The sequence below is a fragment of the Hemiscyllium ocellatum genome, chromosome 9, assembly GCF_020745735.1.
Source record: "Hemiscyllium ocellatum isolate sHemOce1 chromosome 9, sHemOce1.pat.X.cur, whole genome shotgun sequence".
In the NCBI taxonomy this organism is placed as follows: Eukaryota; Metazoa; Chordata; class Chondrichthyes; order Orectolobiformes; family Hemiscylliidae; genus Hemiscyllium; species Hemiscyllium ocellatum.
Window position 1 is genome coordinate 74,319,485 of NC_083409.1, and position 26,999 is coordinate 74,346,483.

The 26,999-nt window shown below is 39.3% G+C and overlaps 1 protein-coding gene across 5 annotated transcripts in view; it reads right to left on the bottom strand.

Moving 5' to 3' along the window:
* LOC132818770 (fizzy-related protein homolog) overlaps nt 1-26,473 on the bottom strand; it is a 49,437-nt gene extending 22,964 nt beyond the window's left edge. The window contains exons 1-5 of one of the 5 annotated variants that reach the window (XM_060829843.1): nt 26,249-26,473; nt 22,258-22,341; nt 15,457-15,642; nt 4,698-4,820; nt 3,057-3,120 (exon numbers count right to left, since the gene is read on the bottom strand). In XM_060829843.1, the coding sequence (XP_060685826.1) occupies nt 3,057-3,120; nt 4,698-4,820; nt 15,457-15,531 (262 nt within the window). In that variant the 5' untranslated portion in view covers nt 15,532-15,642; nt 22,258-22,341; nt 26,249-26,473. Of the gene's footprint in view, nt 1-3,056; nt 3,121-4,697; nt 4,821-15,456; nt 15,643-22,257; nt 22,342-25,713; nt 25,767-25,953; nt 26,098-26,223 lie in introns of those variants that run through there. The other 4 variants (XM_060829842.1, XM_060829840.1, XM_060829844.1 and 1 more) reach the window with 4 other exon arrangements.
* Between the last annotated feature and the right edge of the window lie 526 nt (nt 26,474-26,999).

Here is a 26,999-nt window from a genome sequence, read left to right on the forward strand (position 1 = left end):
TAGTCCCAACTTCTGAAATCTAACCTTTTCTCATTCCTGCACCAACCTTATAAGTCGCATTCTCTCCAATGCATTCACATCTTTTCTATAATGTGGGACCCACAACTGTATACACTCATCTAGCTGAGGTCTAACAAGTGTCTTGTACAAGTTAATGTCATTTCCCTGCTCTTGTACGCAACGTTTCTTATAATAGAGCTGTGCTTACAACATGCTTTATAAGTTGCAATTTCCATTTGTTATAGAGTCAGAGATGTACAGCACGGAAACAAACCCTTTGGTCCTACTCGTCCATGCTGACCAGTATCCCAACGTAATCTGGTCCCATTTTCCAGCACCCAGCCCATATTCCTCCAAACCCTTCCTATTCACATACCCATCCAGATGCCTTTTAAACGTTCCAATTGTCCAGCCTCTACCATTTCCTCTGGCAGCTCATTTCATGCATTCACCACCCTCTGCATGAAAATGCTGCCCCTTAGGTCCCTTTTATATCTTTCCGCTCTCACTCTAAACCAAACCGTCTAGTTCTGGACTCCCCCACCCCAGGGAAAAGACCTTGTCTATTTACCCTATCCATTCCCCTCGATTTTATAAACCTCTATAAGGTCACCTCTCAGTTTCTGATGCTCCAGGGAAAACAGCCCCAGCCTATTCAACCTCTCCCTAGAGTTCAAACCCCGCCCCCCCAGCCCTGGCAACACCCTTATAAATCTTTTCTAAACCCTTTCAAGTTTCACAGCATTCTTCTGATAGAAAGGAGACTAGAACTACATGCAATATTCCAAAAGGGGCCTAAACAACATCCTGTACAGCCACAACATGACCTCCCAGCTCATATAGTCAATACTCTGACCAATAAAGGAAAGCTTACCACTATCCTGTCACCTTCAATGATCTCTGAGCACGTCCATACCCAAGTCCCTCTGCTCTGCATCCCCTTTAGAATGGTAATGCATTGCATAATTGTGGAAATATTAAATAAAAAAACGAGGAGTAGACTCCGGAATCACCTACTGATGATCAAGCATGATGCAAATATATTAATCAAAACAATTGACACCATTCAGGACAAAACAGCCCACTTGACTGGTAATCCATCTACCACATTCAATATTCACCCCCTTCTTCACCAGTACACAGTAATGTATACCATCTGCAAGATGAACTACAGTCACTCTCCAAGACTCCACCCATTGCACCTTCCAAATCCACTATCTAAAGATACAAGGACAGGAAGTACATGGGAACACCACCACCTACAATCTCCCCTCCAAGCCACACAACATTGACTTGAACCACATTGGCAGTATTTTTCCACTATTGCTCGAAAAAAGTCCTGAAGCTCCTTTCTTAACAACAACGTGGACATACCTACACCTCAAGGTGGTTTAGGCCAAAACACCCATATCCCATGAATGAATAAATAAAAATCCAGGGTTAAGTGTAAACCTGGGGAAAAATGTTCTGTTTGAGAGAATGCAGACCAGAAATAAAGCAACAAACTGGCACCTCAATTCATGCTTCCCATATTGGAAAAATACAATAATTTATACTTCTCATCAAGTTCTGCCCTGGGATGTCATCAACAACGCTTGCCCCGTATTTCCTGAGCTGTCCCTGCAGCCTTTGTGATCCTTCAAGTAATACAAAAATACTGCAACATGAAGGAATCATAGCAGTTATGAAAGCAATTGACATCCAAGTGCACAATCCTGTTGCTATGGTCACAGACCAGCTACGCATTCAGACAATGGCGGCCCTTTCTTCTGATAAACAGACTAGCATTGTGATATATAGCACACTCGGAAAGTAATTAAAATAAATATTTTAAAATGCTTAAAAAGATGAAAAGTAGAAAAAAAGTGCCTTTGTAAATAGAGTTGGTGGAATTTTCTGCAACATATTATAGTTGATGGTAGGAAGTTTAAGAATCCTTTCTTTTAAAAAAAATTTCAGTGGTTGCATCATGTTAAACATTAGGGGAAATAGGAAACAATTGGAGGACTGGGAATTAGAATGGATGATTTTTATATGAGGCTTTGCTACAGAAAGTGGTTTGGTTCTGCATTGCAACATTCTAAAATTCTCTCATTAAGAAGTGATAATCTTCTGAGACATTCGTTTATCAGTATCTGACAATGTGTCAATTAGCTTAGGGATAATTCTGAATCAAAAGCAATGAAAATGGGTTTTGTTTAACATTCTGCTATTTAGCCAGAGTTGCAGTCTGCAATGTTGGTTACAAACCTAAAGTTAGTCTTCTCTATTTGATTCAAGATGAAACTATTATTAATTCTAAAACAAGTTAATTGCAACTACCTTACTATTTGACAAAACAAGTGAGAATCAAGAAGGATCGGAGTTACAGCTGCCGCAAGAATAACCGAAACACAAACTCAATTTGCAATTAATGGTGCCATGACAGTTCTTGAGAAAGCCAGCTGCCACCATTTTTTTCCCACTGGATGCTGGGAAGTCTGCACCATGGACTTAAGATAATGCTACTACGAGGTAAAGTACAATTGAGACTAGTTAAATACATCTAATATTATTTGTATGCAGGATCTCAATTTGTTGGTGGCTACAGCATGAACTGGGTTGAAGTCAATCATTGTCAGCTGCCTTTCTCAGTCACACCCCCACTTGCCTATCCGTTCCCACCATCAAACTTTGGCAGAGCATTTACAATGTTGTTTGCTTTGCAAAAGCTATTAATATACACGCTTTAATTACAAGGGGGTTTGATATCTGCTCAATAAAAAGGAAACATGGGTGACCCAATCTAACAGGTAGCAACAAACAGCTGGACAAATAATTAACTTCCAGAAATCACAGACCATTTTCCATATTTCAAAGCTGAGAAGATTATGTTCCAAAGTCCAGCATTAATGCGTCTTGCAACACTGACCAAGCTGGTAAGAGCAGGTAATATGCACTCCATGTGCTCACTGTGAGCGCAAATTACACCAAACCAGAAGAAGTAACATATACAAATCTCAATAATACAATATTTAGCTTTCTTATCATGAAGACAAAGGGGATATGTAACGTACCTTTTCCATTATCAGAGTTTGCTTCCTTCGTTTTTCGATTCTGGTTGGGGGACTTCCCATTTTCCTGATAAAGACCAAGAGTACAGCAAAGTGTTTACTCAGTGAACATTGACTAATTTGTTTATTGTATGGGGAGAGACAAAGTGTTAATATTGTATAGTTAATGACAGAAAATAATTATTATAGACTAATAGGTAGCTTGGGGTGTTTGTCACAAGTTTGTAATTCAATTTAAGTGATCAAATGAGTTAATGACAGTAACAAAAGCATGGCTCCTTTTGTAAATGTTATCCATTCATTGGTATTTTTGAAACAAGTGACAAGACTGATCTGCTCCTTCATCCCTCCTTAACTGGAAGGCAATAGATTAGCACACAAACTTAATACCTTGTTGGTCTTTCTAGATATATTATCATCTATTATGTGCATCCATTAAAATGTCAACAACTTATATAAGAGAATCCGAAATCATAAAAATGAACCATAAAGCAGTTAACACTTTTCAACATATATAACGTGAGTTATGAATAGCTTATATCAATCTGTTTCACAATTACCTACAAACTTTAAATTTGTAGGTCTCTATGTAAAAATATTTAACAACATAAATTAATTGTAATGAATTGGAGCCTGCAGCAGCTTTTGCAACATTTCACAAATTGTATTGCAAAAAAAAGAGTGATGATATTTTTATACTGAGGCAAATCAGCACCATTGTTCAATGATCTTCTAATGTTAGCTTAAAATTCTTAAGATTTAAATATCACTAGAACCAAACGCTATCCTTCTTTTAAAAATATGTACAAGGGTCATGTTATCAATGAATTCTCAGCATGTATACCTCAAAATATTAACTCTACTCATGTGAATACTTCTATTTCCTGTATTGATTTAAGATTACATTTCCTTGCCGTTGTATGCTAATTACAGACACTTGCCACTATCATACCTAATGTATATATTGCCTTACAGCAGATTAGAGACAGTCAAAGCAGCATAACTGAAAAACATGATTAAGATATGTCGTGGCATTTTCCACACCCTCCACAGTGATAAACTTCAATAAAATGCAGTGAACACAAGATGGACAAATATATTAATTTTGTGATTAAACAGTATTGGATTTAAGACTTGTTAATATAGGTTAGAGCAGAGGTGGGGAACTTTTTCATGTTGGAAGGCCACATTATGTTAGTTGTAATCTAATATGGCCACATCCAAGAAACTTCAATTATATATTCTTCAAAATTCACATTTTTTTTAAAATTGTGATGGTCAGTCTCTGAGGATTATTTCATTGAATTTTCTTTTACTCTCTGGTATTTTAAATACATGCATTTAAAGATTAAAATAAAAATAATAAAAGGCGAAAAAACATATTAATAAAAAGTAAAAGATTTGTTCTGCAAAATTTGGATTCATTCAAAAGGCCACACACAATGGCCTTAAAGGCTGTAGGTTCCCCACCCCTGGGTTAGAGGGTCAATAATAATCTCCTCAAAAATCAAGAGCTTTTCCCAAAAAACATTCCAAATTTTTACAAAGTGACCCTCAGCACTGGTTGACAGAGGGTCTGCTAGATTAACTGATGTCACTTATAAAGCCATTGTAATCACTCACAAAAGTACCATCATGTCTTACATTTATAGCATGAAAGTTGATGCTCCAGTTTGAACTTGCTCTGGTTGGGATGAAACGGTCTCCTGTCTTACGAGGAAGGATTCCTGGCGAATTTGAGGTTACTGGTCGTGTGCTCAAGGCCGACTGTTTAAAATAAAAGATATTCACATCAGCAAATTATTTTGAAAGATAGAAATAATTTCAAATTGCTTCAATGCCAGAGTGTTACAGGCAGAATTTTTTAAAAAGTGAATTATAGTATACTGAACATACAGAGGAATCCGAACTATTGGATCCAGCTGCCGTTAAACATCAGCTTAAAGATACTTATCAATATTTTCAGATATGAAACCTCTTCCAATACTCAATGCTTCAATTGTAACATTAGTTATGGTTTCCACAAATATGGGTACATTTTATTTATGCAGCTACTTGAATAATCTACGCAATTTCCCAAGATAAAATTTACTTATAATTAGCAACTTTTTAAACCTACATTGGTCAGTCGATAAGAGGTCAAAATATTCTGTATTGTAATGTAACTTTTTTTTAGTCTAGGTCCTGTATTCACTTCAATCTATTATGTGCAGCTCCAAATCTTATGGTATGGTATGTTGAATGTTTAATGATGGGCAAATTAAATTGAATAATCCTTCAGCCACGAGTTACCTTCAAGGTTTCAATCAAAAGAATGCCTCCTTTTCCCCAGTTTTTAAATCTATAACCTTTCAATGACCCTCTTAAAATAACATGTCTAAAACAGTGTACACTATTTGTAACAGAGGTGTCACCACTGAATTCCAGAACAAAGCTTTCAAATATTTAACTAATGTTTCAAGCCAAAAATCTCCACCCCATTACACATTCCTCGACAATGACAGGACCCCAATCAATATTCCTCTGAATGGACCTCTCCGTCAGCAGTGCATTGTTTAACATATGGGATTATTCACCCAATTACCATCAACTGCTTAAGATTATCTGTAGAAATCCCAGGCTGCCCTACATAATTGTATAAATAACAAATTGTCAATTTTTGGAAGAGGTCAATTTTTGGACGAGATCAGGATGGTAATGTCACCATGCATGTTAAAAGCACCCATTTCACACAAGCCCAATAAAAGCTTTGGTTTCCATGGGATACACACAATTGTGTCAACTCAAAGAACAACAACAGCAGTCAGCTGTTTGGACAAAGATCACTAAATTTGACCTGGGCATAAGATGGAGTTGTTTCCTTCCCCGGTCTCTTGTTGGCACATCTTGCTGCAATACACAGGTTTTTTTTCTTTTAGTCTCTTTTTTCCTCCCCCTCACAGAAGAACTTTTTCTTTGAGAGGGAACTCCCTTCCTCAAAAGGTGGTAGAAGCTGACTCATTTTTAAGGCAGAGATAATTAGATTCTTGGTAAGCAAGAGATGAAAGATCATCATCTCTTGGGAATATGGGAGAAATCAGATCAGTCATGTTCATACTGACTGGCTGAGCAAGCTAGAGGAGCTGTGTGGTTCCTGTTGCTCCTAATTCGTACTTTTATATTTTCCAGGACATTACAGCAGATGTCATGAAGTCAAAATGCTAGTTACCACAAGCTGAGACCTATCTCTTACCATTCATTAACACTGTCTCATCAAAATTGGAACAGTAAACAATGCTGATGAAACGACTCCAAGTGGTGGGGGAAATGTGATTGAGAAATAATTCACAAGTTCAAATATGATGCTGATAATATTGAACAAACATATGCAAAAAGGTCAGCTGCAAATTAAAAAACTCCTATATTTTGGGAGATGGAAAATAAAAATGAGAATCAAAATATAAAATCTATAAAATTGTTAAAAGCTGGTAATATACCTCTCTTTAATTCTTCACTAGCCAAGCACAGAGACTGTGCATAGTCATTTCCTGTCAGAAAATTTTCATTTGAAACTGGAGATTTTCTTTCACGTGGTATTTAACCATTACCATACAAAGTATGTCGCCAATAGTGCTACTCAAAGTATTGTCACGGTTTACATCAGTAGCAATGATGGCTGCAATACTTAGTTTATATTTATTTCAAACTGAATAGTTTATTCAAGCTGCAGAATGTACCACATACTTTGAAAATAGAAAACAAAAAAAAAATATAAAACGTGTCTACACATTTATATTTCCAGCACTGGCCTGATACCACCACAGAAACAGTGCCATGGCAAATGTGCATAGACTCTGTTGCTATGGTAATAGTATGAGGAGTGCGGACTATGAAACATTTTGCCATTTCACCCAAAGTCACCATAGATGCTGCTCTTTTCTCCAGCCAGCTTCTAAGAAGATATGTCTTGTACATTGCAGCATCATGATTCCATATATGTTACAAATCAATATTCTTCTGTAACAACCAAACTGCACAAAACTGCCATTCCACCTTTTTACTGATGGAAAGAAACATACCATTAAAAGCTGAAGCAAGTGGCCAATAAGAAAGGAAGAGCTGGCATTGGAGTCAGTTCAAAAGAGATTCACTAGACTGATTCCTGGAATGAAGGGGATGACTGATCAAGAATGGCTAAACAGGTTAGATCTTTATTCAGAGTTCAGAAGAATGAATAGTGATCTGATTGGAACATTTAAGATTCTGATGGCACTTTACAAGACAGATGTAGACAATGACTCCAGTGGTTGAACTCGGGGACAAAGTTTCAGAATAAGGGACATTCATGTAAAACAGAGATGTGAAGGACAAAGCAGCCGTGATCTTACTGAACAGCAAGGAAAGCTTGAGGGGCTGAATGGCCTGTTCCTCCTCCTATTTATTATGTTCTCAAGCGTAGGTGAGATGATGAGAAGGGAGCAAGAGATGGCAAGAGCAGTTCATGATTTCTGAAGCTAGTAACAAAATTCTGCCCCTGCCATGATTTATTTTTGTTGTTAAAGTGAGCTGAAGGGCCCAGTGACGTTTTGTACTTATTCACCTGCTAAAGGCTGTCAATGACTAAAATGGAAATAAAATTTTCCGATTATAAATCAAAATAGTGAGAGAAATGGTGCTAACTGTATAACAGATGGCTTTTGTACCAGTACTGGGTGCAGGTGATATAGCAGATTGAATGGCAATGTTGATGTAGATGCACGAAACGGGGGCAGATCACAGACTTGAAAGCAGCATTAAAGGGTAGTACTCCATTGAAAACAAAAATGCAATTTCAACAATATAGTGGCGAATGCAATTCTGTCATCATTAACAGTTTGTGCAGCAAACATTTCTAATTCACTAATTGGGAGAGAAATTCCACACATTCCCTCTACCATGTACTGACGAGAGAAACTCAGTCACAATAACGGTTAACATTTCAATTGCTTTCCTGATTGCTGGCTGCACATGAAACTCTGAAATTTATGTATAACAACACTCAGGTCTTGAATACAATCATTTGCCAGTCTTTGACCTTTTGCTGTATCACTTTTCTGCATTTAACCTGCCATGTTCTTGAAGACTTTCTCAAGCTTCCATTATAGTGTCTTGGCAACCTCTTCAAAGCTTGCTTTTTCCCCTAATTTTGTATTCTCAGAAAACACAAATACATTATGTTCAGTCCCCTCATCCTGATTTTAAATAGCTGAAGCTGCCATGTGGATGGCATGGTGGCACAGTGGTTAGCACTGCTGCCTCACAGTGCCAGAGTCTGCATGGGTTTCCTCCAGGTGCTCCGGTTTCCTCCCACAGTCCAAAAATGTGCAGGTAAGGTGAATTGTGAGGTGAAGTGGTAAATGTAGGGGAATAGGTCTGGGTGGGTCGCTCTTCAGAGGGTTGGTGTGGACTTGTTGGGCCGAAGGCCTGTTTTTACACTGTAAGTAATTTAAATCTATACTAAAATCTACCCAGACAGTGACAAACTATCAACTCCTATAATGGCCATTTATTTGCATTCTCTGTTTTCTGCCCATTAACCAAGGCTCAATATTTTAACATATTACCTGCGATAAAATGCGCCATAGTTTTGTGTAATTTTGTGATGTCTTCCTAAAAGCTTTTGAAAATCCAAATGAATGACATCCACTGGTTCTGTCTTATATTCTCTATCAGTTCAAAATTCAAAAAGTTCAACAGATTTGTCAAACAGACTTCCTTGTGATAATTTTGTGTTCACTCTGCCTGATCAAATTATGGTTTTCTAAGTGTTTTGCTGTAGCTTCCCAAATAATAGAATCCAGCAGTTTTATTACCACTGATATAAGGTTAAGTGTCTATTATATCTGTTTTCTCTCTGCCTCCTTTCTTGAATAGTGTAGTGAACATTTGCTTTGTTTTATTCATTCATTCACTCACAGGATGTGCACATTACCAGCTACACCAGCATGTATTGCCCATAGCTAATTGCCCAGACAGCAGTTAAGAGTCAACTACATTGCTGTGGGTCTGGAGTCACACATAGGTCAGACTAGGTGGGAATGGCAGTTTCCTTCCCTAAAAAGGAATTAGTGAACCAGATGGGTTTTTCCAAAAATCAACAATGAATTCATGGTCATCATTAGACTCTTAATTCCAGATTTCTTTTCTTTTTCAATCCACTGGGACTCTTCTAGCATCTCAGTAATTCTGGATGATCAAATACATCCACTATCTCTGTAAGTTGTTTTAAAACAAGGAGGCAGGACAGTAAGGATAGGCTTTAGTTTCATTAACCCCACCTTGCTATTACATACAAACACAGAAAATAGGATCAGGAGTAGTTCATTTAGCTATTCAAGCCTGCTCTACAATTCAATATGATCATGATTGATCATCCAACTCAGTATTGTTTCCACTTTCTACCTTTCTCTTTGATCCCTTTAGCCTTAAGAACTATAACTACCTACTTCTTGAAAACACTTAACGTAATTGTAATTAGGGATGGGCCTAGCTGGTGATGTGCACTTTCTGTGAGTGAATGAAATGAATATAACAAAGCAAATGTTCAGCACAGTGTTTGAGAAAGGAGAATTCCATAGGCTCACCACTCTCTTCATAACAAAATTTCTCAATATCTCAGCCCTATGTGACCTATCAAATACCCTTAGACTGTGACCCTGGTTCTGGACTCTCCACTTATCAGGAACGCCTTTCTTTCATTTACCCATAAATTTCTATGAAGTTCCTCCCTCATCATTCTAAACGCGAGTGAATAAAGTCCTAAATGATCCAGTCTCTCTTCTTACATCAGTCCTGTCATGCCGGGAATCAGTCCAGTAAACAAACCTTCATTGCACTCCCTCTATAGCCTAAACATCCTTTTTCAGAGGTCTATAATCTCTATCATCCCTTTCTGAATCTAACATCCCCCAAACCTCATACTGTGTCAAAAAAATTATAAGCTCCTGCCTTTAATAAGAGAAATTAAGGATTGAATTAGATTAACAAAGATTGGAACACTTTTCCCGTGAGGCTTTATTTCTTAAGGGAGTATGTATTTCCTCAAATGTTTGTTATTGCTTATCTGTCAGCATATTTTTAAAAATGTACTTTCCAATGTACTTTGGCCCTTGTCCTTGCCTAGTTTGCTTTGTTCAAATTCAAGACCCTACTTCATGATTTAACTAAATCACTTTCAAACACAATAGAAAATTTAACATATTATGATCACTTTTCCCCTTGAAACCTCCTTACTTCTAATTAACATTAATTCACATTTTCCAATTTTACAGTAAGAGACCGAAAGTAACTTGATTCATCTTCCTTCTCGTCTATCCGCTCCACCCTCCCTGCTGATCTATCGCCATCATTTTCCACCTGCAACTATTTATTGCCTTTCCAGCTATCTTGTCCACACCCCACCTTCCTATTTCTCTCTCTGCCATCCTTTCCCACACTCCCCACATTCCTGATGAAGGGCTTATGCCCGAAATGTCGACTCTCCTGTTCCTCAGATTATGCCTGACTTGCTGTGTTTTTCCAGCATCACACCTTTCAACTCGGATTTCCAGCATCTGCAATCCTCACTTTCTCCTTGTTGGTCCCCAATGTACTGGTCTAGAAAATTAACTTCTGTATTTTCCATGAATTTGTCCTCCATGATATTGCTGCAAATCTGGTTTATGTAAAGAATAAACAAACTTTACACAGTCACTATGTTACCCTCGTTCCAAGCACCTCTAATTTCCTGACTTACACTCCATAACTACCCTCTCTAGTAATTTCTGCACCTGTTGTCTAAGCTCCACACAAATTGATTCTACACAATTGATTTTCCAAGCTAAGATTTCTTTTCTGGACTGTCGTGATCCATTCTTTATTATCAGGATTCCCCTGAATTCCTTTTGTCCATCTCTTCCAAACCTCTAATATTCTAGAATTTTCTGGTCACCTTGCAATCACATGTTAAATCAATCTCAATTTTATTTGTGGTATTATTTCATCTACATGTAGGTTGTTCTGTTATAGTGCACATTCTGTTAATGCAAATTCACTCTAACGCAATTGACAAATTGGGGACAATGTTTCTAAAGCACAAGTTTTTAAAATGTGTGTTCGATGTAACTCAATTACACTGCCAACACTTCAAGCGCTGTTTCTAAGGTGCAATTTTTCCATAACACAGGATTCTGTAAGAATGCAACCATTGCGTTATAGAACAACCTGTATTTTATAAGAATTTTTTGCACATTCAAGTAAATTGCCTATAGCTTTAATCTTTCCATTTTCTCTGAAGTCACCTTAATCACTACAGCTAGAGTTACACCAAATACGGCAATCAATGAACTGTGGCTATGTCAGATTTCAAGATTTCTCAGTTTTCAGGGAAGAAATTGGAGTTCCTTAATTCAAATTGGAAAAGTCAAGTGTATAATACCTTGCCTGCTATACTATCAAATCAAATCAAAAACATTTCAGCAAAGTAGTGGAAGGAATCATCAACAGAGTCATAAAATGGCACTTCCAAAGGAAAACCTGCTCACTGACTCTCAATTTGGATTCTGCAGGGACCACTTGGCTCCGGACCTCAATTCATTATCGGTCCAAATGTGTTCTACCAAAGGTGAATTCAACAGGAGAGAGTGATTGCCCTTGACATCAAAGGCCACATTTGTCAAGCCACATCAAGGGACTCAAACTAAACTGCAGTCAATGGGAATCAGATGGCAAACTCCACAATGAACTCAATCTGACTCCAGCCAAAGGAGGATTGTTGCGGTTGTTGAAGGTCAGCTCCTGGACATCTCTGCAGGAATCCCTCAGTGTTCTAGGCCCAAACATCTTCAGCTGCTTCATCAATGACCTTCCCTTCAGAAAAGCTTTTCTGATGACTGCACAATGTTCAGCACCATTCACATCTACTCAGATATTGATTATGCCCAAATTGATACACAGCAAGACCTGGACAACATCCAGGCTTGTGTTGTTAAGTGGCAAGTAACAACACAAGTTCCAGACAATGACCATATCCAACAGGTGAGAAGCTAACCATTGCCTTTGTAGTTTCAATACTATTACCATCATTGAATACCACACTAACATCATCTAGGGAGTTACCATGGACTCATCATATAAATACTGTGGCTGCAAGGGCAGCCAAGGGCCAGGTATTGTGCCTACTGACTGCCCTCAAAATCTGTCCATCGTGGTTTTGGTTCTGTTCGCCGAGCTGGGAATTTGTGTTGCAGATGTTCGTCCCCTGTCTAGGTGACATCCTCAGTGCTTGGGAGCCTCCTGTGAAGTGCTTCTGTGATCTTTCCTCCGGCATTTATAGTGGTTTAAATCTGCCCCTTCTGGTTGTCAGTTCCAGCTATCCGCTGCAGTGGTCGGTATATAGGGTCCAGGTCGATGTGCTTATTGATTGAACCTGTGGATGAGTGCCACACCTCTAGTAATTCCCTGGCTGTTCTCTGTTTGGCTTGTCCTATAATAGTAGTGTTGTCCCAGTTGAATTCATGTTGCTTGTCATCTGCGTGTGTGGCTACTAAGGATAGCTGGTCGTGTCGTTTCGTGGCTAGTTGGTGTTCATGGATGCGGATCGTTAGCTGTCTTCCTGTTTGTCCTATGTAGTGTCTTGTGCAGTCCTTGCATAGGATTTTGTACACTACATTGGTTTTGCTCATGCTGGGTATTGGGTCCTTCATTCTGGTGAGTTGTTGTCTGAGAGTGGCTGTTGGTTTGTGTGCTGTTATGAGTCCTAGTGGTTGCAGTAGTCTGGCTGTCAGTTCGGAAATGTTCTTGAGGTATGGTAGTGTGGCTAGTCCTTTGGGTTGTGGCATGTCCTCGTTCTGTTGTCTTACCCTTAGGCATCTGTTAATGAAATTGCGCGGGTATCTGTTTTTGGCGAATACATTGTATAAGTGTTCTTCTTCCTCTTTTTGCAGTTCTGAAATACTGCAGTGTGTTGTGGCCCTTTTGAATACTGTCTTGATGCAACTTCTTTTGTGTGTGGTGGGGTGGTTGCTTTCGTACGACCTACAAAGGTACAAGTTAGGGGTGTGATGGAAACTCTTCACTTGCTTGGATGGGCGGAGCTCCAACAACACTCAAGAAGCTCAACACCATCCAGAAGAAAGCAGCCTGCTTCACTGGCACCACATCCACAAACATTCACTTATTAGCAGCAGTGTGCACTTTCTACAAGATGCAATGTAGCAAATCACCAAGGCTCCTTCCACAGCACTTTCCAGACCCAAGACCATTACCATTAAGGCGGTCAAGGGCAATATATGGACACCACAACCTGCAAATTCCTCTGCAAGCTGTAGATCCTTCAGAAATGTACCATCATTCCTTCACTGTCAGAAAAAAAAACACTCCCTTCTTAACAGCATTGGGGGTGCCTCTATAGCAAGGAGGCAGCTCACCATTACCTTCTCCTGGCAATTTAGGGATGGCCAATAAAAGTACCTCAGCAATCCATTCCATGAACAAATTAAGAAAAAAATTACTTATTTTTTTCAAGGTAGCAATTTAGCTGAGCAAATAAGTACCTGAGCGTTGTGTTTCCAAGTGTTAACACTGCTTTTTCAGCATAATTTGCACAAAGTAAGTGCAACCTTCACAAACAGCCTTCAAATTCGACACATAATTATCATTCAGTGAAATGTGAATTTCTGCAATCTATTGCATTAGTTTTAAAGATATCAGACTAGAAGCAGACAAAATGTGCCACATCCTAGGGTGAATTAATCACCTTTGTACTCATTGCATATGCTTGTTTACTAGCCACAAAGTGGAGTTAAAATCAAGCTGGTTTTTTGGTGATCATTACTCAGCAACTATCTGAACGTTTCCGAGTTGGCTTGGCTGAGTCAGGTTTTAGGCAGGATAGGCATAGAAATTTCTAACTTTCAGAGAACTCCAATTTTTGGATATCTGGATTTTGAGGTATTCAACCATCAGAGCTCTGTTGCATCGATTAAATTCACTACATCCTTCCTGGTCCACTGTCTAACCCACAGCACTATTGTCTTTTTAAAATTTATTCTTTACTAAAACATCTCAATCCCATTCCCCTAAAAAATTTAAAATCCTAACAGCCCTACTTATTAGGCTCACCTGAACACTAACCCTGGGCTAGTTTAGAATCAGCTCATCCGAGTGAAACAGATCTCTCTTTCACCAGAACTGATGCCAATTATCTATGATGTGAAACCCCTGCTTCAAAACAACATCCTTTCAGCCATGGATTTAACCTTCTAGTCTTAACAGTCCCTTCTCCTCGTCTTCTAAAGTCATTTGCCCTCTGCTGGAGAACAGTTCCATAAACACTATTTACCTCTGCTATCTGAACGTCCCAGCAGCACATATTCATGTGAGATTTTACAACAGGTATCAGCACGGGTGCCTGACCACAATCTGAATCCACTTTTCTCCTCAACCAACATTAAGTATGAATGAAGTGTGGGAAATCAATCAATATTAGGAGGCCAAGCTGATTTTCTGCCCCTGAAATCAAATATGAGTAGGCCAACTTTGTCACTTCTACTGCTATAGATCTGCTAATGTTGGAACAGGAATAGCCCTTTGAGACCCTCGAGCCAGTTCCTGCAATCAAGATCAGGCTGATCCAAATTTCATCCAGTTGCTTTGATTCTACATCTTGTAAGCAAAATAAACCTATTCGTGTCAGTTTTTAAATTATTAACTGAGCTAGCATCTTCCGCTTTTTGTAGGAGGAGGTATTTCCCAAATTCTTGCCTGGTTGAGCAATCTCTGATTTTAAGGTTACCTCCCCTAGTCCTTGGCTCCCCTACTGTGGCAAAAATATATTTCTATCTAACAATTCCTTTGGAAAATTCCAAATAAAAACTAAACCAAATCACCAATTTACAATAATTCCCATTCAATTCCCTGAAGAGTGCAATTTAGAACACCAGTAGATTATTATTGACACAGTCAGATTAAATTACATTGGATTTTTCCATGCACCTGAACAATCATCATTGGGGATTGTTTAATCACAGAAAAAGTTTTGTCAAGTTCCCCATGGGAGTGGGAACTGTAAATATTGCCCAAACATTAAGGTCATGGTATATCACATTGTTTGAGGATTTAGAATATTATTTTTATCTTGCAAAATCACACTTTGTAAAAACACAATTCATTGTATTAAATATCAAAAGTATGACATATCTGACAATTCCAAATACATATCCATCCTCACTGCTGAAATCATCCTGAGTACTGACAAAAGGCATAACTCTCTAATGATGAGCTGGAAACAAATTTGAAGCAATGAGCATATCTCTCCAGCAGTGAACTATGAATATTTCTTTCATGGAATGTTATAGTTAGTTACAGAACTCATTTCGGAGTAAGCAGATTCTCCATTTTCACTTACTGGGGAAAGCATATTCTCAGAGACATTTTGGAAATGTGTTTGTCGAAGTAGCCTTCGCTCATATTCTTGGTCCATTCTTATGACAAGGCAAGTAGTGGAAGGAATTGGAGGCACCAGAGCAGATAACACTGTCACTCAGAGGATATGAAGTCCTGGTCACCTTGCAGCCTGTCCTAATTTGCATTCCTGCAATAACACAAATACATTTATGCATTAAAACTAATGAAGATAGTCACTTTTTGGATAAATACATAATGGCTTTGAAACACTATCATGTCTCTACATGAGAGTTTTCATATAATAACATTGAAACAAACGATCATATTGCAAACGGGACATTATTGAAATTGTAGAAAATTGTCATGGATGGTAAAAACAAAATGGAGAATGTATAAAGATCGACTGCTGAAACTCTGCACAGACCTCTTGGATTGACACAAAATGCTGTGGTAATGTTTGTGAAAATGAAAGATTTAAACTAAGCACTGTCTCTGTATAGCAAACTGACAGCATTGGAAAATTTTGCAGTGTTGCACTTACACACACCAGGTTGTAGCAGTAAACAGATCAATTACGGTTCTTGACATGTCTGAAAATGCTTTTTTCTTGCATTTTCTTGGGTTCATTTGCTTCAGTGGGGAACCATTTGTTAAAGCAATGATGGGAGCTACAAGAAGCTTCATCTTAAACTGGGTTCATTCATAAAACCAGCTCGCTGAAATTCAATAATTCTGATTTCAGGAGATTGTGATGTTACTGGCAGCTGCAAAGGGCTTCTAAAGGGCTCCCATGAAAATAGTTGCTGGAGCTTTCAGTCCTGATGTCTGTAAGCACAGTTAAGCTATGATTATGGTTCCACTTATAAGTAGATGGGATCAATGTCCAAGAACTCAAATGTTGGCAGAAGCACCATATATCTAAATCAAGTCATTATTCAGCAGTATTCCCATTGGAGCAGAGTCCGAATTTCAGACAGAAAACACTTACTCTTTCTTGTTTTGAGGGAACTGCTGTATTGTAAGAACCAATGTGCATTTATACAGCATCTTTTACATGCTCATGACACCACCATTGAATGACCAGCTAGTTTGTAGACAGGAGGATCCTGCACACACCAAATATTTAGTTTCAGGGCTGTTTGCTAAGGAATAAACATTTGCCAGAAAAATGGGAGAAATATTTTCAATCATGCCATTGGATTGTTTACATCAGCTTGACCTGGACAGATCAGGTTTTGATTTAACATTTCAACTGAAAGACAGCACCTTCATGTCCTGGAGTGAGGTTTGAGCCCAGAACATTCGGACTCTGCAGCAATCATAACTCCGAGGTGAAAGTGAATACTGCAGATGCTGGGAATTAGGGCCAAGAGAGTGTGGTGCTGGGAAAGCACAGACAGACAGACAGTCAGGCAGCATCAGAGGAGCAGGGGGGAAAAAAAAAATCGGTGTTTAGGGCAAAATTCCTTTAAATGGTGGTGTGTTGAGCATGTAAAAGATGCTATACAAATGCACATTTGTTCTTCCTATATAGCAATTCCTCAAAGTGTTTTCTGTCTGAAGTTCAGACTCTGTTCCAAAGGGAATACTGCTGAATAATGACAGTTGATTTAGATATATGGCACTTCTGCCATTCATCTCAACCTCTTATAAGTGGAACCATAATCAGCAAGCAGAACACCACTGAACCAAAGCAGAATCAGCCATCTCCTTTTAAATTAGTACTCCAAGCTTTAAGGTCCAGTCTAGATTAGAAAAAAAATTTCCATCAATCTGTAAGAAACATACACTTCGGAATGTATTTGGCAAACTTCAATAATAAAACTGCTACAGAGAAATGGACAAGTAACAACAATGATTTGCATCTGTATTGTGCCTTTACTGCAATAAAACATTGCATGCACTTAGGCTAATTATAGGAAGTTTGGACAAAGGGGTGTGTTTTAAAGCCAATTGAGGTAGCTTCAGTGTGGAAGACACAAGAGGTGTGTATAATTTGCAATATCAAATGTTTACACTTCATTACAAAATTTATAAAATAAAAATGGATGTTGCAGCAATTCTTTGCAAAAGACAATTGATGGCTTGAGTTGAGTTTTGCTATGAAGAAGCATGTCTCACCTATTTTCAGACACCACAAAATACTACAGTGGCTTCATAAGTAAGTCACTGTAAATAAAACACGTGATACTCAGACCAAGTTCAAAAAAGTCAATCATGTCCACATCCCATAAACGAATAAAAGAAATGATTACCTCTATGTATAGGTACATTTCCAACTCCTGCACAGAAATTATAACTTGGAAACAGACTACTTGGCACAACAACCCATGCTGGCTGTTTTCTAACATACTAGAACAATTGCGTTGACAGTTCCCATATCTCTCTATTCCTCTTTCTTCCAATCATGTCTCATCCATTTCTAAATATTGACATATCATCAGCAGTATTCTCATCCACATTTAATAATGGATATGATAAACAGTTTCATGTGGTATACTTCCACTGATGGTTGAAGGGATTAATGTGAGAGAAGCAGGTTTTGTCACAATGAAGTGTTAGCAAGTATCATTGTGGGGTGCTGTTTTGGCATTTGAATTGTAGTCACTGATCATCACACTTGCACATTTTAACCCACAGCCAACATTGCCATTTCCACATGTTGGCTAGTGTTTCCCATGTGAGAAAGAATGCTTAGAGTCTTAAAGTCATGGTTATTGTATCCTTAAAGTGGAACTCCACATCAACAAGAGCCTTGGGGTGAAGGTTTAGTAAAGATTTCTAGAATAAAAAAAAACTGGCCTAACAGTGACCATTTAACAACTGTTGATTGTCATAAAACTCCATCTGATTCACTAACGTTCTTCAGTCATTAGCTGGTCTGGCCTGCATGTGACTCCAGTGGTCAACTCTTAACTGCCTTCTGGGCACCTGGGGGCAGGTAACAAAATGCCTAGCCAGTAACACCTATGCCCCACAAGCAACAAGAAAAATCAATGATGTTTCCATGTGCCTGCAACAAAATCACCTCCGCCTGATGAGTGCTGGCATGTTTGGGAAATATCTTTAAGAGGACTGTCACGTTTTATTATGTCTTTTCCGGAGATGCTTAGAATTGACTTGCAGGCAAAGGTGAAAACTATTGAGCTTCCTTTCTTCACAGCCATAAACTGTCAAAGCTTCACGAGGTGCTGAAAACACAGGCCTCGTAAAGCAATATCCTGGGCCTAAAGGTCAGCTTGTTGTTTCTCCAGGCACATTTTAAGAGTCAGCCAAAAGTGTTTGCTGTGTGTTTGTGTGCCAAGTTCTGCAGCAAGACAAGTCTCTACTTCAATTACAAACTTCCCTGGCACATTCCATAGCATCAACACCTTGTCTTTAAAAGATTCCTCTTATACTCCATCTTAAATCTCTTGCTTCTCATGCTATACATATATATGGTTTCCTTCTCCCTTAATCACGCGTTTCTATGTAGTTTGTGCCTCCTCCATGTTAAGCAGCCATAGCAAATTAATCTATACTCTCTTCTGTTTTGATTAAAACAATTCTGATCTTTCAAGACACTTTGTATTTGAGTCTCCTCAAACCAGCATGACCACATTGAGGCAATAAAGTGGATGGAGTGCAGCTTCAATGTCTTTATCATAGTCTGCACACCAAAATTGCACTTATCAGTTTTCCATTTATATCCTCTTTATGCTTGAGTATAAAAACTCAGTGGGATAATCATTGGGATGCTCTGTCTGTGGTCACTACTGGTTGGGTCTGTGCCAAATCCAAATCTATTAATTTAGGGTGTATATTCTTGCCAATAATTTATTATTAAAATAACAAATATTACTGCTTAGTACCCAATTTTGTATTAACTCTCATCCCCACTCTCCATTCACCATTTTTTAATATGAAAGCTGTCCCCAGTCAGTTGGGAGTAAAAAGTGAAGTCTGCAGATGCTGGAGATCACAGTTGAAAATGTGTTGCTGGTTAAAGCACAGCAGGTTAGGCAGCATCCAAGGAACAGGAAATTCGACGTTTCGGGCCAGAGCCCTTAATCAGGAATGAGGAGAGTGTGCCAGGCAGGCTAAGATAAAAGGTAGGGAGGAGGGACTTGGGGGAGGGGCGATGGAGATGTGATAGGTGGAAGGAGGTCAAGGTGAGGGTGATAGGCCGGAGTGGGGTGGGGGCGGAGAGGTCAGGAAGAAGATTGCAGGTTAGGAGGGCGGTGCTGAGTTGAGGGAACCGACTGGGACAAGGTGGGGGGAGGGGAAATGAGGAAACTGGAGAAATCTGAGTTCATTCCTTGTGGTTGGAGGGTTCCCAGGTGGAAGATGAGGCGCTCCTCCTCCAGCCGTCGTGTTGTTATGTTCTGCCGATGGAGGAGTCCAAGGACCTGCATGTCCTCGGTGGAGTGGGAGGGAGAGTTAAAGTGTTGAACCACGGTGGTGGTTGGGTTCAGAACCCCACTGGTTCTCACCTACCACCCCACCAACCTCCGTATACAATGTATCATCCGCCGTCATTTCCGCCACCTCCAAACGGACCCCACCACCAGGGATATATTTCCCTCGCCTCCCTTATCAGTGTTCCGCAAAGACCACTCCCTTCGTGACTCCCTCGTCAGGTCCACACCCCCCACCAACCCAACCTCCACTCCCGGCACCTTCCCCTGCAACCGCAGGAAATGTAAAACTTGCGCCCACACCTCCTCCCTCACTTCCCTCCAAGGCCCCAAGGGATCCTTCCATATCTGCCACAAGTTCACCTGCACCTCCACACACATCATCTATTGCATCCGCTGCACCCGATGTGGCCTCCTCTAATATTGGGGAGACGGGCCGCTTACTTGCGGAACGCTTCAGAGAACACCTCTGGGACGCCCGGACCAACCAACCCAACCACCCTGTGGCTCAACACTAACTCTTCCTCCCACTCCACCGAGGACATGCAGGTCCTTGGACTCCTCCATCGGCAGAACATAACAACACGACGGCTGGAGGAGGAGCGCCTCATCTTCCACCTGGGAACCCTCCAACCACAAGGAATGAACTCAGATTTCTCCAGTTTCCTCATTTCCCCTCCCCCCACCTTGTCTCAGTCGGCTCCCTCAACTCAGCACCGCCCTCCTAACCTGCAATCTTCTTCCTGACCTCTCCGCCCCCACCCCACTCCAGCCTATCACCCTCACCTTGACCTCCTTCCACCTATCACATCCCCATCGCCCCTCCCCCAAGTCCCTCCTCCCTACCTTTTATCTTAGCCTGCCTGGCACACTTTCCTCATTCCTGATGAAGGGCTCTGGCCCGAAACGTCGAATTTCCTGTTCCTTGGATGCTGCCTAACCTGCTGTGCTTTAACCAGCAACACATTTTCAACCCCAGTCAGTTGGGAGTCTATAACAGTTTGAACAGCAATCTATTATAGAGTCACAGGAGAAGCAAAGCATGGAAACAGACCCTTTGGTCCAACCCACCCATGCTGACCAGATATCCTAAATAAATCTAGTCCCATCTGCCACCATTTGGCCCATATCCCTCTACTCCCTTCCTATGCACATACCCATCCAGATGCTTTTTCCAAGTTGTAATTGCATTAGCCTCATCTACCTTCAGCAGCAGCTCATTCCATACACGTACCACCCTCTGTGTGAAAGAGTTGTCCCTTAGGTCCCTTTTAAATCTTTCCCCTCTCATCTTAAACCTATGACCACTAATTTTGGATTCCTCTCCCCTGGGGAAAAGAGTGACCCTGTCCATGCCCCTGATGATTTTATAAACCTCCACAAGGTCACTCCACTGCCTCAGACATTCCAAGGAAAATAACCTCAGACTATTCAGCCCCTCCCTATAGCCCAACCCCTCCAACCCTAGCAACATCATTGTAATTCTTTTCTGAACTGTTTCAAGTTTAACAACATCTTTCCTACAGCAGGGAGACCAGAACAGAACTGTACTCAGTATTCCAAAAGTAGCCTACCCAATGTCCTGGACAGCTGCAACATGACCTCCCAACTCTTGCACTCAATGCCCTGGTCAATAAAGGCAAGCGTATCAAATGCCTTCTTCGCTACCCTGTCTACCTGTGATTCCACTTTCAAGGAACTATGAACCTGTACTCCAAGATCTCTTTGTTTGGTAAGTACCCAGGACCTTACCATTAAGTGTGTAAGTACTGTTCTGATTTTCCCTATCAAAACGTAGCACCTCATATTTATCTAGATTAAACTCCATTTGCCACTCCATGTCTAATCGTCCAATCTGATGAAGGTCCCGTTGTATTGAGGTAACCTCCTTCACTGCCCACTACATCAGAGAATTATAACTGCCCACTTCACGGAAAAGAAAAAATATTACTAAAAATTGTTTATGAAGGCGATACAAGTCCAGATGCCACTTGAAGCTGGACATGCAAATTATGGTTAGCCAATAATCACATGAACTATTTAAGACTCAATTCTAACAGTTTCCGTTACCAGAATATATAAATTAAAACTCCTTTAATGAATAGTTTCACAAGGTCTGGTGCAGTTCACCATTCAGACTATTCTATTTTTAATTCCTTTTTACTATATTTTAAAGTAACCATTATAAAATAAATTTCTAAGGCATCACAAAATAACTTATTCCTCTACTTGATCAGGTTGTTTGCATGAATTTATTCCATTCACAGAATCTTAAATCACTTTGTGCAGGGTTTTACCCTTGTTACCACAATCAGTGTTGTAAGTTTTAAAACTCTAAAATCTGCTAAGTTTTACTCATTTAGATTGGCAATAGAGTAGGAAGTTAAAAGAAAACGTGACATAACCTGTGTCAGGCACTGAGACATCACTGTCGATCATCTGTCTTGCAGCAGGTGAACGTTGAGGAAATGGCAGTTCAAATCAGGAAGCTAGATATATATAAGAAAATGATATAATGAATCAGGGGAATTAAATTTTATTAAAGGAATCTGACATTGTAAAAAGGGCACTATTGTGAATCATTCCTTTAAGTGGGACACGATCTTGCATAAAAATCAAATTGCCAAATTCAAAAAGGATCAAAAAGTATTTTTAATTCAGGTGAAGAAGAGCACAGTCTACTGCAAGAGCTGCATGACCTAGACTGCTCTGATAAAATAATTAATTTAAATATCAGGGGAAATGGGGAAGGCATTCTTTATGGACACACTCTCATCATAAGTTGATATCATCTAACCACAAAAGAAATACAAACTCAGTTCTGTTTCCAAAATGAACATTAATTGGTACAAAAGGAATTACTCTACATAATGCCTTAAACTGTATAGTTTCACCTTGAACCTTGTGCACTGTGACATGACTTGGATTAATTCTGTGAAGTCAAGGGATTTATATTGAAAGGGAAATGGTTTTTGGATGTTGTCTTCCCACAGCAAAACCTTAAATAACTAAAATAAATTATATAAAATCCAGAATCTCTGAATAGCTTCACACAGCAAAACCTGAGCTAATGTATGAATATCTAATATTTTCATATTGAATTAGTTACTTACTATACAGGGCAAAAGTACAGCTATCCTTTTCAATGTAACTGGCTTCTCAGTCCTGATCTATTGTATACACAGGATTCATAATACAAAGTAGTGTTATTATTATCGCAATAATAACATTCCACTTCAAAATTATATATGTTCACAATTGGCATTTATACGCAAGTTAAGAATGAGGAATTCAGGCCATAGTCCACTCCCCATCCATACCACAAGTGAATTAATACACCCTGTTGGGAGCCCCAATGTATTCAATTTTGGAATAATCACAAATCTTGAAGATAGAGTTTTGTGAAACTTCTGTCTAAATTCTTAAAGGTAACAGTGAACTCCACAATGCTATGTTACGTTAAAATCCATCTCTACAATTTTGAACAACTACATTCCAAATGTCTGCAAAATCAAGCACTTTGTAACACAAAATATGTCACTGCCATACAACCTTCGATCTCTTTCCTAAGCAGATACTTAGTTAGCTCTTTCTGAAAAAAGATTTACAAATGTAACATTAAGTAACCAGGTATATTCAATGTCATTATTCTGGGAATAAACAGCTTTCTAATTTGTCTCTTGGAGGTTTAGCTTTAAGTTTCATGTACAGTAATTCTACATTCAGTCCATGATGTAGAGTTTGGTAGGTGTTGGTGCAACTGTCTGAAAAAAACTGAACTAAAGCACAGCATAGAAGGGCACCACTCTGCTATTTAACATCAGCATGAGATTCTGTATTTTCACTTCACGAGAAAAAGGAAAATCTAAGGGAGAGATTGCAGGAAGCAGACCTTCAGGCAGATAGAAAATCACTTAGAACAGAGCTTTTCATATTTTTGAATAAGGAGTCACTATTGATATGTTTTCTCCACAATTCCCTCTTTTCACCCATAAGCAGCTATTGAATCTTCATGCACTTCACTCAAGTGGAAAATATTCATGCAGTACTTTAACACCCATGCATAATGACAAGCTAGTCAACATAAAAGACAAACAGGTAAAAACAATGACTACAGATGCTGGAAACCAGATTCTGGATTAGCGGTGCTGGAAGAGCACAGCAGTTCAGGCAGCATCCAAGGAACTGCTGTGCTCTTCCAGCACCGCTAATTCAGAATAAAAGACAAACATTCAATCCACTCATACACATGGGCACTGTCAACAACATAGCCAGCCAGGAACATGAACCTGCAATGCTTACCCCCTCATTCATCAAGAACATGGTGGTCCAATGTAAGTCAGCAATACTTTTTATTGGAACCACAAATGAATTCAGTCAGCACAAACAGTCCTATAATCAAGCCTGCAGAATCTCACTTACATGGTGGGGGGAACCTTATTTGTTTGACAAATAAACTTACAGCAACATCTTATTGGGGCAATATGTCACTATTGTGTAACTGTGTCCTGTTTGCTTCAATCTCATTGAGCAATTCAGCCGATAGCAAATCACTTCTTTCCAATTATGCATTCTTTCTTTCTAATTTCTGCCGCCTCCTTTCTCATCTGTTTAGTTTTCCCAGATTTCATGCAATTCATTTCAACTTACTGAATATAATCATAGTATATGCTGTTAAAGTGAGGATGTTACTCCCATAAAATGAACAATTTTACATCTGCATGCTCACATCTAGTTTACCCTTTCCATTTATATTCTTACACCTACATTTTGAACAGAAACTGTAAACAAACAATCCAGGCTGTGCTCACACCCTCCTGCTAGTTGTGGCACTTCAGCACCACAACTGGTGAGAGAATGTAACTACAATGTGACAAGTTTACATCAGCAGTTTCCATTCTAAACAGCACATAAGAATATACAAGAGCAAAATTAAAATTGTACTTTAAAAAGGGAATGAATTATAGATGCACAACCTGAATTATCCCCAACTTCTATCAACACTCACATGAAAATTACAATTGTTTCTGACTCAATGTGCAAGATAGCAGTGATGAACCCGATCGAGAGATTTTCTTAATGTTATAGAATGGGAGGTTTTCTTGATATATATAGAACGTTTAAAAGTTAAAGGTGTCTCCTAAGTACATACAACTCAGGCGATAATGAAGTTTGATTCACTTATTATAACAATGAATAATTATTTTATTCAACAACCCCGTGAAGTTACGTTAACAAAGCAGATAGGAAATCTTAAAATATCCTTTGTCAATGTTTCAAAACTTTAATTAAACATCCGCAGACCAATAAAAAAAACTGGTGCAATATAACAAGTCAGCAGCAAAGAAAAAGTCTGACTGTGCTGGAAATCCGGCCACAAGTGTAAAGAACAAAAAAAAATCAGCAAGTTATAGTCATCGTCCGAAATTCAAGCTGCAATCATTTTATTTATCCACGCTCCAGAAAACATTTCAAAAACTCAAATTCTCGCACAAAACATGAATGTTTACTTCATGGAGCCCACGAACCAACTCCGGTAAGCGACTTTCGTAATCAGCTCAACACTCGTGTAGTTGTCCTAGTTTAGCCTCTCTAATCCCCTCGAAAAAAGTTTCCACACTCGAGGAAGGAGTTCTACTACGATTATTAAATATACACAACTCGTTTTAAAAATGGTAAACGCACATACACACTTCGAAATTCGAAAACAGACCCGGAAGACGAGACTACCTTGTGAGAGAATAAAACGATTATAAGTCAAACATGTTGCGAGATTTTAATAAAAGTTGCTGGAAAGAATCACAAATGCAATTGACTACATGGTGGGGCCCGGCCCGGCTGATAGTAACAAATCTGGTTACCAGGCAGTTGTGTCAATTTCACACCACAACAACATCCAAAACACTCGAAAATGGAACGTTTCGCCTCAAAATAACCAATGCGGGATCTTCGAGAACACAATGGAAACATTGTAACGAAATGTATCAACATTCAGCTGCAAAATGCCTTTCGATCACGTCTTTTGACTTTCGTTGCCAATAACGCTGCTTGCTCCGGCAGAGTTATCATGACAGAGTAACCTAACACTGAGCGTTTATTACCTTATGATCGCCCTGCTAAAATGATATGCTCCTTCCAGGCGGATTGCTAACATTGATCAATCGCTGAAAACCTCATTTAAAATGACAAGAAGAAAAACCCTCCGATTCCCATTCAGCAGCTGTTTATAAAGAATCCCTACTCAATATGGCTCCGTGGCAAGAAATTGCACAGCACTATGGGAATGGTTGCCATAAAAGGGAGGTTACATTTCATCATAAATTGATCGTCTGTGTGTGAGAAATATTTTACAGTTTGTGTATTGCAATCACCTGTATTTGCTCCAAGAAGCATTACCGTATTAAAGATACATCTTGTCTCAGCGGGGGTGTTTTCAAAGCTGTAATATCTAGTGGTGGTTATCGGAAATAGGTAAAATACTCCTGAATCCAGATGAAATACTGTCACATATAGCCAAATCTTTGCGTTTGTGAATTTACAACAAATAGAATTGTCGGTAAGCTAGAATGCACTTGTTAAAGTTTGCAGAGTAACAGGATGTCATTGTCCTGAAATGGTGTTCGGTCCGTGTCTTTCAGCGAGGGGCGGAGTTAAGTGCCATCCTTCTCATGATGTCACACACAAGCTGTGATGCGTTGTAACACATTATCTAAACAAATTGATAGGAATTGGCCAATGCACCATGTTCTTGAACATTATGAATCCTGGCAAGTTATGTTTTGTAAATTGCAGTTCAGCGGAAGTATTTCCGTCTGTGCTTGTGACCTGACTCAGTGCCGTTGGCATCCAAATGCACATTCCTCAGCTGGATTGCAGATTCATTGGATGAGGAATGGCATAAAGTTTTCGGGGAAAGGTAACTTTTATCTGGGGCGAGGCGGTTTAGATTGGGTCAGGTATTGGAATAGCCACGACCAGCTTTTTTCGATTTGTGGCCTCAGATTTTTTTCTTTGCTATTTCTCTATTCTTGCTTACTCTCTTTCTCCCAGTGGGCATTCATCCCTCACCGACCTTCCTAAACGAATGTCTGATCGTCTAAGATTGTGCGGACTGATCCTGATTTACCTTTGCCCTCCAGATGATACT